The sequence below is a fragment of the Falco biarmicus genome, chromosome 8 (genome assembly GCF_023638135.1).
Source record: "Falco biarmicus isolate bFalBia1 chromosome 8, bFalBia1.pri, whole genome shotgun sequence".
NCBI lineage: Eukaryota > Metazoa > Chordata > Aves > Falconiformes > Falconidae > Falco > Falco biarmicus.
In genome coordinates, this window is record NC_079295.1 from 19,524,391 (window position 1) to 19,536,548 (window position 12,158).

At 41.1% G+C, this 12,158-nt stretch overlaps 1 protein-coding gene across 3 annotated transcripts in view; it reads right to left on the reverse strand.

Moving 5' to 3' along the window:
- Positions 1–12,158, reverse strand: part of MTX2 (metaxin 2) — a 76,336-nt gene that overhangs the window by 2,312 nt on the left and 61,866 nt on the right. For all 3 annotated transcript variants that reach the window (XM_056349007.1, XM_056349006.1, XM_056349005.1), the window contains 5 exons: positions 5,418–5,490; positions 2,417–2,493; positions 1,576–1,668; positions 822–860; positions 286–411 (listed from right to left, as the gene is read on the reverse strand). In XM_056349007.1, coding sequence (XP_056204982.1) covers positions 286–411; positions 822–860; positions 1,576–1,668; positions 2,417–2,493; positions 5,418–5,490 — 408 coding nt within the window. The remainder of the gene's footprint in view (positions 1–285; positions 412–821; positions 861–1,575; positions 1,669–2,416; positions 2,494–5,417; positions 5,491–12,158) is intronic.

Genomic DNA, 12,158 nt, shown 5'->3' on the forward strand with positions numbered 1-12,158 from the left:
CAGAGAGTGGGGGCCATTACTTAAAACCTATTTTCAGGACTACTGCCTAAACTAACATCACCAGAAATGTAGACTCATGGTAAAACATCCTTCCTCCCACGCCATCGGGTTGCACATAATGTAAGATTTATTGCTGATGAAGGCAAATATCTGACTCTAGATAATGTTTTAAGTACAGAATATATATTTTTCCTACATCTGTTTCAAGAAAGTGCTACTCTTCAAAGCCTTTAAAAATAAACAAAAAATAAAACAGGCTAAAAAAGCTTCACTTTTCATACTGACCTGTTCAAGTGTCTTTCCAGCCCATCCAATGGCTTTCATCTTTCGCCTTACCTCCCACTGCTTCTGATATGACAAAATGCGGTTAAGAGGCCACGGGTAAGGAGAGCCATACCTCGGGTGAGTAATCTTTGTCGAGAAACAGAAAGGTACCGTGTTATCATATAAGAAAATACAGATACCTCTATGCATAAAATAGCTAATGTTCAAATACTTCTATCAGAAAGGGAGCTGTAAAAGAGAAAGGGAGTTGTATGACATGCTGTAATTATTTGTGCAGAATTTATAGTTTGCAGCATAACCATTTAAAACTATTACTTCAGAAACACATACAAAACCCGCATCTGTTCTGCAGTCAGCTAACTCCAGTAATGACACAACTTCCCTAAAATGTATATGCAAGCGAAATTAAAGTGAAAAGACCATATCATTAACGGTATAAACCTCAATGTTTCATTTATGAGTAGGGACTTGCAATTGTGAGCGAAAGTGTTTTCTCATTAAATTTTAATTAAGATAAATGCTGCAGAACCACTCACCTCCTCTACTGTAACATCATCACACCATTGGAGATAGAGCTAGGAACAGAAAGAACACTTACTAAAACTTCCTAATAAAGCAGAATCCAGAGACAATAATTTCTCACTAGTAGAATTTTCTTTTCTATATTAGATTAAATTTCCATTTCATTCCTTCTGTTAAACCTCTGAATGTACAAAAGAAATTAGAACTGGAAGGCAAAAGCTCAGCTGCTAGTCCTTACTTCACCAGCACCAGGACCAAGCTGAGACCAAAAGCCCACTCCCGCTGCACACGCTCCGTGGACAGGTTACCAGCCCTCAGCTGCTCAGCCACCTGCAGCTCACCAGCATTTCCAACACAGTTCCCATGCTGGGATGGCATCTCGTTAACTGGCCACAGACACAAACCGCAGAGGACCCCAGCCTCCCACTAGGCACGCGAGCACACACACTGTAGAAGGTGATCGCAGGATGCCTGGCCAGCTGTGGGTTGGGGTAGGACCCCAGGAACCACTGGCATTTTCCAGTTGGTTACATCTACAGATACATGACACATTTCAGTTTGGGGAATCATACAGGCAGCTTGTGTCTAGAGGAACATTTCAGCAAGCAATCTATAGAGCACAGAGAACTTATTCCTGCTTCCTTTCACCCCAAAAGTTGCTGACCTCACCTAAGAATAAGCAGCATTTCCAATACAGAGAAACATCCTCAAGCTTTCTTGCCTATAGTCACTTATGTAAGTGTGTGGAGTTACTACAGTTTGCTGTACCTCTGCTGTCAAGAGCATATTATTGACTAATTCCATGTAGGCTTTCATCTCAGCTTTTTGGACTTCATCCAACCCATCACTGAGAGAATGGCCCTAAATGGGGGAGGGGGAGAAAAAAGAAAAAGACAAACGTGTAAGAAATAGTATTGGAATATTCAGCAATGCTTGACCCAAGGACCTCTAAAGTCAATGAGCTTTGGCTCAGACCCTGATCTCTTACATAGCTCAGTAACAAAATACACAGGCTATTTTTACATACAGTATCCTTTAGAATTAAAAATAAAAATTTTAACGTAACATAGCTAACCTACAAGAAATACAGACTTATTACCAGTTATAGATGAACACAGTTTGAGCACACAGCCCCAGGTTAGTGTACCTCTGTGGCAAGAAGTAAACACAAATTTACATCTGTGATACAGCTTTATCAACTGCTCAGTGAAAAGACAGTGTTGGTTAAAATATGGGGGGGGGGTGGGGGGGGGTGGAGGCAAAGGCAAATCTGAACAGTACCTGACACTTCAGAATTTAAACCAGTCAGTTCTGGGTTTAAGAGCTCTGAGATCCTGAGACAGGGCATGTAGAAAAACGTTCTCAGAAACTAGCACTGCTATGCAGCTATTCTGCATAGAATTTGCTTCCAGAATTTGAGTAGATGACAAAGAAAAACGTCTCCACCTCAACAAACTTCTATGCCAGGGTATCTTTTCTTTAGAACAGCACTACATTTCTACACTATTTTAACAAATAAGTAACATTCCAGAAGAGCACATCAATTCAGCACAATGCTAAGCAGGACTAACATGCTATTCACCAATTTCTGAAAACAATGTACTATTACCTTGGCTTTTACAAACTGGACTATGGGTCCAAGTTCAGATACTACTTGATTTCCCACATGAATAAAGGGAACTTTGCCTGTAAAATGAGAAATGTATTTTAGTAAGAGCTTTTTATACCTGTAAAACATAATTTACAATTTTCAAAGCAATTAAATATTGCATCAGTGGTTTTAGGGGTTGGTTTGTTGTTTGTTTTTTTTTTTTCAAATGAGCACAGGCAAAGCTCTAATGCATAGCTCACCTGGTGAATGTCTGTAATAACAAACATCTTCCTCCTCCTAAACCTTTTCTACATACAATACTTGCAATTGTGTATTTCAAAGTTACTGAGTGAGATCTATTGACTTGTATTTTAATAATGGATTTTGGTTTGCCGGAAAGACTTAATTCAACGTATCTCTGAAGTACAGCTGGGAAATCCCAGGAAAGCAGACAGAGCCCTTGGCTAGTTTTACGACGCGTGTTCCCATCCTCCCTCCTATCCCACTGTCAGGGAAAGGGCTGCTGAAATGATGGGAGATGTGGCACTATGCCCAGGAAAGCAAGCAGGGGGAAGTGCAAATGCACACTCAGCAAGGCAAGGTCTTGACTCTCCCTCCTCTGGTCCTTTAGATTTCCAATGACTGGGCCAGCCGGCTCCTGTTGGCTGCCCCAGTCTTTACTCTCTAGTTGTGAGCCGGCATTTTCAAGCTCCCGTGGTCCTGGGGTCAGGAAGAGGTTCTCAGTATGAGACTCAGCTTTTCCATCTGGAGGGCCAGGCAGAGGAAGGAGCTTCTTCACCATCATGGAAGCAAAAATGGGTAACACTAGGAAGGCTCAACATTCAGTCTATGAAGCTGAGCCCTGATAGCCCAGTGTGAAGCAGGGCTAAAAACAGACAGTCTTTCTCTGGTTGGTAACTTTTCTTACACACAGAACCAAGCCAAAGCTTTAAGGCAGGCAGGGGTACAAGAGGAAGCCCTGTCACACACAGCGTGCCATGGAGTATGACAGAAGTTGCCATATGCCCCTTTTCCCAGCTCTCAGCGTGTGAAGCTGAGGACTCCTGCTCCAATCCACCCTAACCAGGTTGCTTGCTCTGCAAATCTTCATCCAAGTGCAACTGATAAACACCAAACTTATAAATCATTTAGCATTATTTACATGATTGAAATAATCCACAAACCAGAGATAAATGCTGGATGTTTTGTATTACAGAAAATGTCCTCAAACCCAAAGGCAGTAAATGAGCCTGCCCAGTGCAGTGGGGCACTGCACCCTTTTACCTTCCCACCTCTCACTGTGGGCAAACTCTGCTCTCCATAGACAGCACAAAGAGCAAGATCGGTACCTGCCTGACTCCAAATATGTTATTAGCAATACATTCACTCTTTTCAATGAAAGACAAAATACCTACTGTTTGGCCTAGCTCAAACACTCACTTCTCACTGGCTCATCGGCCTAAGGGTAATAAATGAAGTGCACCACACCAAGAAAGGCTTCATCTGCATCCGCACACTGCAGGTTGCAGAAGGAAACAGAGTCTTCTCTGTGCTGCAGAATTCAGTGGTTTCAGTCAGACTGTACTTCACATACCAGGACAATTCTTTGGTATCGTGCTTCTGACTCCCTCAGAATGGGTTTCATCATTATGACAACTATGAGATAAATAACCTTCCCCAAAAAAGATGAGATGCAGATCTTTGTCTGCTGCTGCGAGACAGAGGGTGGTGGGGAGGGAGAAGGGAATAAATGACAACCTTGTTTGAATTATCATTAAAGATTGAACCAATATAAAGACAGAACATGTGGCAAGTGAATAAAAATAGTAGGGACTCCAGGTGTAAGGGCAAAAATAATACATGTATTTCTACCTACGTTTAAATTGAAGCAGTATCGTTTTCCCTCTCATGCTCCTTGTTTTCAGAAGAAGGAAGTGTTCAAACCCAATTACAACGTCAGATGCCAGAAAGTGTGGACATGGGGTGCAAGTGGCAGAGAAATGAAAACATGCAACTGTCACCACTCCTACTCCTGCGCACACAAGATGCTCCTCTGTGCATGAATTCAGCATTTCAAAGCTACTTTATTTACCAACAAATAATATATCTCTCTCCATATTTTGCTGATTTTTTGCTACTGCCAGGCAACTGTTTTTTTTTTTAAATAGCTTAATTCCACTGCTTTTGACAAAAATATCAGTAATAGCAGCAGCAGAACCCATGCAGCTGACAGACATATACTGACAAGCACTTCCACGTGGCAGTCACCAGAGCCAGGTAATCAGTAAAGCAGCACCTCCTCACAAAACAAAAATCTGGGACAGTCTGCAAGGACTGCCAGACGTCTGTGCCCTGCATTCAGCAACTCTCTCTGGGTTTTAGTTAACCTTCTGAAGCTGGCCTCTGGATGTTTTTAGGCAACCAGTCATCCCCAGCAAAAGGCAGGCTGTGTACCCTTCTAATGCTTTATTTATTGTTGGTGAGTTGGGATGTTCTGCCAGACTCATGGATCAGAGGAAGATTTAAATCCTCTATCACCCTGAACAGCGACAATGCACCCTTCAGTCTTCTCCTGTATCAACATCCTGGCATCATATCCCAGACAGGGTAACAAAAGATAATCTTTCTCCAGCGTCGTCTCACCCCAGCAATGGGAAAATATAACAGCATTCACTGGAACATTCCCTGGATACAGAATAAAGCCACTTTTGGAAACATATGTCTTTCTATTTCAGGACACAACCACTCTCAGGCATTTGAGAAAAGGTTTCCACCAGGCATCTAAACTGTTTGAATGCTTTGTATGGGTACCGCATTCACAGGCACAGTTACACACCGTGCCACTGTTACTTTGCATTTGTTTTAACTGTTTGCAGAGGAGAAACTGCACTGAAGAGGAAGGGGGAAGGCAACCCGCGCACGGTTGCACCGACCGACTGTTATCAGCAAGACAAGGCGTAGTTGCCATGGTATCAAAATGGAGGTATAACGTAGTAATCTTAATGAAGGCCACACTTACCAGATGGGGACATGTACTCAGCATTTGCCCTGCAAACCACCCGGATTGGCAGATTGCACATTTGCAAAAAGGCCTGGAAACAAAGAGTCACATTTTAAAAGCATTAATAGACCAGTGACAAACAAATGTATTATTCTCAATGCATTTGACTATGTTTTAGCAGTTCCTAGTATCGCTTATGAAGTATAGTTCCTTGCATACTGCTTTTAGGAAGAAAGAAGGGTAGGTAAAAGAAAAACAAGGGGGGTTTTAACTTCCTTAGACAACTGTTTTATCATCCAGTCACTGACTGGAATTCTATCTATTTTTCCTGTTTTTTCAACATAAGCAGAGAGAAGCAGTATCTGACAGACACAATTAGTGCTGTGGCTGTACAAAATTAAGTGACATTTTGCCCCTCCAGAAAATCGTAGTACTTGCTTCTTCTGGCTAAAGCCGGCTAACCAAGTTCATGCGGTGTAACATGGCGAACACCTACAGTACCTTCCTACATTATATTTACAATAGCTGCCAGAAGTTTTGCTCTATGATACTGTCAGAGCACAAGCCTGCTTTGGGAGGAAGTATTTGTGATGTTTAATTTATGTGAATCATGGAGAGCGTAAGTGATCGATTTACTGCTTCTATCTGTAACCTCAGATTCAAAGCATTCTCAGTAGGATACAATTTTGCCAACACCTACCATCACCACAAAATCCTTAGTGTGCTTCTGTTGAAATACCAAAATATCAAAAAAAATACTTGTAATTTGGACAGAACATGGCCAGTAAAGTACCTCTTAATCTCCGGAGTCTCTCACCACTCAGCTAAGTCCTACCATTCTTTTTGTCTTTGCAATTAGACAGGTCACAATTCCAGATTCCAAAATTATACTTATTTATCCACAGTGGCTTGAGGTCAAAAAAACATACACCAAGACGGTTACCACCATGAAGAAAAATGCTGCCGTAACATGGCACTTTCTACATGAGCTTCCTCCTACCTCTTCAAATTGCAGGACCTGGCAGTAAACTGCACTCTCACAGCTTTAGATGCTGAGACCATAATCATAGACATCAAAGTAACCTAAACCTTAACCTTGAGATTACCCACATCTGCACTAAATGAGACCATAAGACATGAACTGATACCGGCATCAGTCCTGTTCCTAACTTGGTGGTTTATGCAGTATCCATCAAGGAAAAAAACAAAACAAGCCAAACAGCCCCCGCTCTCCTCTCTCCTGTGCTCTTCCAAGCCCTTTATTCCCAAACCTAACCCAATCCAGGGAAAAAAAAGCCAAAAGCTTTGGTCCTTTTCCAACCAAATTCAACAACTGCACAGTCCATTACAACATTTGGCTCCTGCAGGTTTAGATGACTTAAATTCAAATCCCAATTTAAAGCAAGAAACTATGGTCACAAGCTGCTACACACGACACTGATTATGGCTGACAAGAGGCTGCCTCAGAACCATGGAGGCTCTGCAAAATCCACCAGAAACCTGGTTTCTAACATCTTTTGATGTCCTCAGCGTAACTCTTTAACTTAATGCACTACTCCGAAGCCAATTACTATACATGCACATGCAGACAGAGACACAGAGTACTAGTCATCATCAACATAAGCCAAATACTGCAGCTCCTGCCCTATTTAGCAATAAATTGGTATCTAGAGTGTTTAATCCCAGCTGGAACCTCCACTGCTGCTTAAGGATGCAACTATCAACCAAAGACGATACAAGGTACTGGCCACATTTGACACCACCCCACTTTCTAAGTCTGTGTACCCATTAGTCAACCAAAAACTGAGCTTTTGCTGTCTTAGCATCTCGAACTCCATGCAAACAGTAAGAATACCCAAAGGACTAATTCTTAAACAAGAATTTAAGGCATTGGTCTGCTTCAGCCCAGGGTCTCTTCCTTTGCCTCCTGGCTCTGCAGGACCTAGTAAAGTCCAGGCTGTTCCAGCTACTGTTAAATGCATCATGTCTTCTGCCCAAACGGTGGCTTCATATGCAACTTCTTTGGAAACAGTGAAGAATACAGAGACTTTGGTTTCTATTAAATACATGCTCCTATGCCGCTGCTGGGCACAATCTAACACACCAAAAACATACACTCTAACTCAACTGGTACACAGACTTTGTTCTTCTGAAATTTCTACCAGTAGCTAACATCATCTCAACAGTACTGTGCTGCAGTGGAGCTGATGGCATCAAACAACAGCTCCAAAGAATTTCCTCTTTGGGTGGGAGGAGCAGAGTGAACTTCTACCATACTACTGTCCTGGTTTCAGCTGGCAGGAGAGGTAATTTTCTTCTTAGAAGTTGGTGCAGTGCTGTGTTTTGGATTTGGTGTGAGAACAGTGTTGACAACACACTGATGTTTTCAGTTGTTACTAGGTAATGTTTATACCAAGTCAAGGACCTTTCAGTTTCTTGGGGAAATGGAACTGGGAGGGGACACAGCCAGGACAGCTGACTTGAACTCGCCAAAGGGATATTCCTACCATGGGACGTCATGCTCAGTATATAAACTGGGGAGGGTTGGCTGGGGCCTGCAGATCCCTGCTCAGGGACTGGCTGGGCATCGGTCAGCAGGTGATGAGCAGTTGTATTGTGCATCGCTTGTTTTCTTTTCTCCCTTCCTCTGGATTCATTTTTCTCCCTTCTCCCTCCTTTTCATTATAATTGTTATTATTATTATTGCTCTTAACTTTGTTTTATTTCAATTATTAAATTGTTCTTATCTCAACCCTCGAGTTTTACATTCTTTTCTGATTCTCCTCCCCATCCCTCCGAGGGGTGGGGGTGAGTGAGCAGCTGGGTAGTACTTAGTTACCGGCTGGGGTTAAACCAGGACAACTACTTAGTCCATAGTTGTTGAAATTCATCTCAAAAATATGTTAAGTTTCATTTGGTCTAGGCTTCCTAAATGAATTTGTTTTGCAGTAAGGCACTAAAATAACTCTCCAATTCTGCATTAAGCTAGAAATTACTTTTATAACTGCCATGTACTATTGTCACTGCAAGTTTAGAAGAAAAAAATCTGAACAGCACTGGAGTTAGGGCAACACATGAATAACTTAAGTACAGAGACATATTTAAGCAAAAGGAGGTGAATCAGAGAACTATTACTTTTTCATATCAGCATGTCAAAAATGAGACACACTGGCACAGAACGCTTCAGTTACATGAGTTGCTTCAGCAAATTACTGCCTACTGTACATCACATCATACATTGGTACTGTGTGTACAAGGTTTCTAACAAAAACAGCTCATGACTGTGAAAAACAGTCCTCAACATAGAGGCTGAACTATAAATAAAATCTTTTCAGTGTAAAGAGCTCAGCCAAGTTTCCATCAAAAATCTGAATCTGACCTTTCTCTCTCTCCTTCTCAATAAACATCCATAGATCAAAGAATATCAACCTTTATTACATTTGGCAGGGAAATTCTACCTCAGCCTCTGGCCTAGTGCAAAGGGGATTGAGAATACATTGCCATTTTGGCATCTCAGAAATGCAAACACGCCGGGACCATGTGCCTTTTTCACACTTCTAAGAGAAAAGAGGAGAGAGGAAGTTGAGCCAGAACTGAGCTCTAAATTGGGAACAAATATTAACTAAACAAAATGTTTGCTACTCTGCATAATAAAGCACAGATTCTAGTAAACTTAGAAGTCAGTCCACCCTCAGTGAGGTTATAATAATTTTTAAAAAATTTAAAAGATGACCCTAAAGTAAACACCAAACCAAAAACCTGAATAAACTTCCTTGGAATACTCATCTTCAGTTCTGATGAATGTTTTTTAGATGACTGAGCTTGGGAAACTAAAGAGTGATTCGAGACTAAAATTGGACAAATCCATCTGGTTCTGCATTCACCCCAGCAGTCCTCCTGTGGGGTTCAGGAACAGTGGCCACTGGGGCTGCCTCTCCAGAAGCATTACAAGGCCTGTTCCAGCTATCCCTTCAGCATCCACGTGTTAACAGCTTTACACTTCAATCTTCGTCTGTATTTAGGATTGGCTTTAAGATTAGTGATGCAATAGTAATGAAACACAAAACCAAAGGAAAACAGAACAGTGAAAGAGTTGAAGACAAAAACCATTTTGTGCCATACCATAAACCTAAAAATAAAAAATAAAAAAATTAAACCCACAATTACATCTTTAAAAAGACAGACACCCAGGGAATTAAAAGACCAATATGCTGAGCTGTAATTTGCATCCAAAGCATGACCTATTCAGTTTTAAGTGCTCTTTAAAAATTGTTCTGCAGCAGGAAAGGGAAGCAAAGCCCCACGATATGAGACACGTTTAATCCTTACTGAATCTACACTGATGAACTAATCATTACCTAGAGAAATAGGCCAGTATCCATTTCTTGATTCAGCTTAAACTAACGGTCAACTGGAGAGCCTTCAAGTTCACTGAAAAATATATGGCAACTGATAAAAAGAGGCAGTGCTATCCCAAACTATGAGGGCTTAGACTAAGAAATAAGCCTTACAATTTGCATTGCTAGGAGAGTACTTACATTCTTCCACTGATGTCATTGAAAAGCGTTGGAAGTATTAGCAACATAAGTGCTTTTGACTTTTCAAGTTTTCAAGCACAGTGAATGCATTTCATATTTATGGAAATTATGGTTTCTTTTAGAAAAAGAGATGGACAAAGATCATGACCAATGCATTCTTACAAATATCCACTGCCAGAAAGCCTCTAAAATTTTTTTTCTGATGCATTCAATTAGCAAAATCAGATTTTAGACAGTAACTGATGTTAGATAGTAAGTGGCATGAAGTATTACCAAAATAGTTGAAATTGGCACAGATCAAAGAAATCATACAGAGAGAATACAGGACAAAGCAGCAATTTTTGTGAGTCTCTATCTCATTTAACACTTTAGCCCAGTGATCAAGGGAGGATTTGTTCCCTTTTTGACGCTCACATAGAATGTCAAGAACCAACACATTTGGTGTGCAGATGGTATCAGACTGTCATGGCTTCCAACCCTGATAAAAGATGCAGTGAAACACTGATTATTTCAGCTCAGAGCATCTCATTTCCCTTTGGGTACCTCACACATATAATTTGAGCAGGCAAATAAACCCTTACTCTTCCTGTCAGAGAAACCAGCAAAAGGGAGTGAGCTTAGCTCCTCTGAGTGCTTTTGGAGTGAAGGGCAAAAGGCTGAAGGCTGAAACCACCCCAGTGCAGTTCTGCTGAGATTCATGAAGATATCAACACCCCTTCAAAGACACAGCATCAAAAGCTGAGCAATCTGAAAGATCAAGGGCCCATGCTTATTCTAGTACATCAGAGATTATTGCTAACATCATAAATTTGACTGATCAACTTAAAAAAGGACTGAAAGGGGCCAACTGAATTCCAAGTGACATAAGCTAGTTAATCAAGCCCTTGTGAAAATTCACCTAAAAATGGTAAGCAAGACTGTAACAACAAAACTAGAAACAAGACATTTAACTGAGCATAGCGTGTCATACCTTGACTTGTAATTCCAAAGAACAGCATTAGATTTCCCACTCTTTTCTCCTCTGGAAAAAAAAAATGTACTGCCAAAGAACGAACAGGGTGACTATTGTAGGCTACAACCTGGATCTCCTCCAGCACCTAGGATTCTCATGCAATAATACTACAGCAGTTGCAGTTCTTCAGAATAGGGGTGGCGGGGGGTAGGGCTGGCAATTATCTCTCCCGTCTGTGGTAAAACTGGTACACATTACTTCATCTAAAGTTTTCCAGTCCAAAGTAAAGATGTTCACTGAAAATGTTTGTTGATACTTTGAAAAGAACTCTCCTAAACAAACTCTAAGCAAGGAAAGGAGAACCGAATTCCTGCTGGAAAGGATAAACTTTTTTTTTTTAACGCTTAACACCTATCCAAAGAGTTAACTATTTGAATCAAATAGGATAAAAAGGAGAAATTAATGTTCTCATATCCCCTTGCCCATGTTACAGAAGATCAAGAAATTACTTCCCAATAGACTTTACACAAATAAAGGTAACTTCCTTCAGGCATAAATCTATGGCATTCACTGCAACTGAAGGACATCAAACAAAAACACTCAGGCTTTTAAAAGGAATGAGTAATTTCATGGCTCATACTAGTTAGTGCAGCATAAAACAAGGATAATGAAATCTCAGTTAGGAAGAACTGGGTTTATTCCCCTGGCATCAGCAGGAGTGCCTCTTTTATTCATATGTTCCATTGACTCTTTGCATTTCTGTACTTTTAAAAATAGGGGCCCGATTTCTTGTGCTGTATCAGCATTCAATGACTGGAGCAGATGCCTGGAAAACTGTCCAGTTTAGTAACTTATGTTTAATATAATGTCTACTACAAACACTTAATTTACTTCTGGAACAAAGTGTGTCCTTTCTTTGGATGAGGTTAATATAAGAAACAGGTAAAGGCATTACAAAATAAAGATTCAGCTTAATGGGGTCTGTTCAGCTTCTCTCCAACACAGCCCTATTCTGTCTCTCTTCCCTGCAGGCCAACAGTCTCCCCTCTCATGCTCTTTCAGCCCCTCTACCTGTAGCATCAGCTACTCTGCCAGCACCAGGGAAAGGGAGAAATGTGGACAATGTATTTCTAGCAATGCTGTCTCTCTTCTTCCAGACTGAAAGCACCAAGCCTACAAAGTTACTACTGCCTCTGTGCACCTTGTTTTTAATGGGAGATCTTGCTGTAAACAGGGAGGAGGAGAGGGGCTGCAAGTCCATGAGGGAAA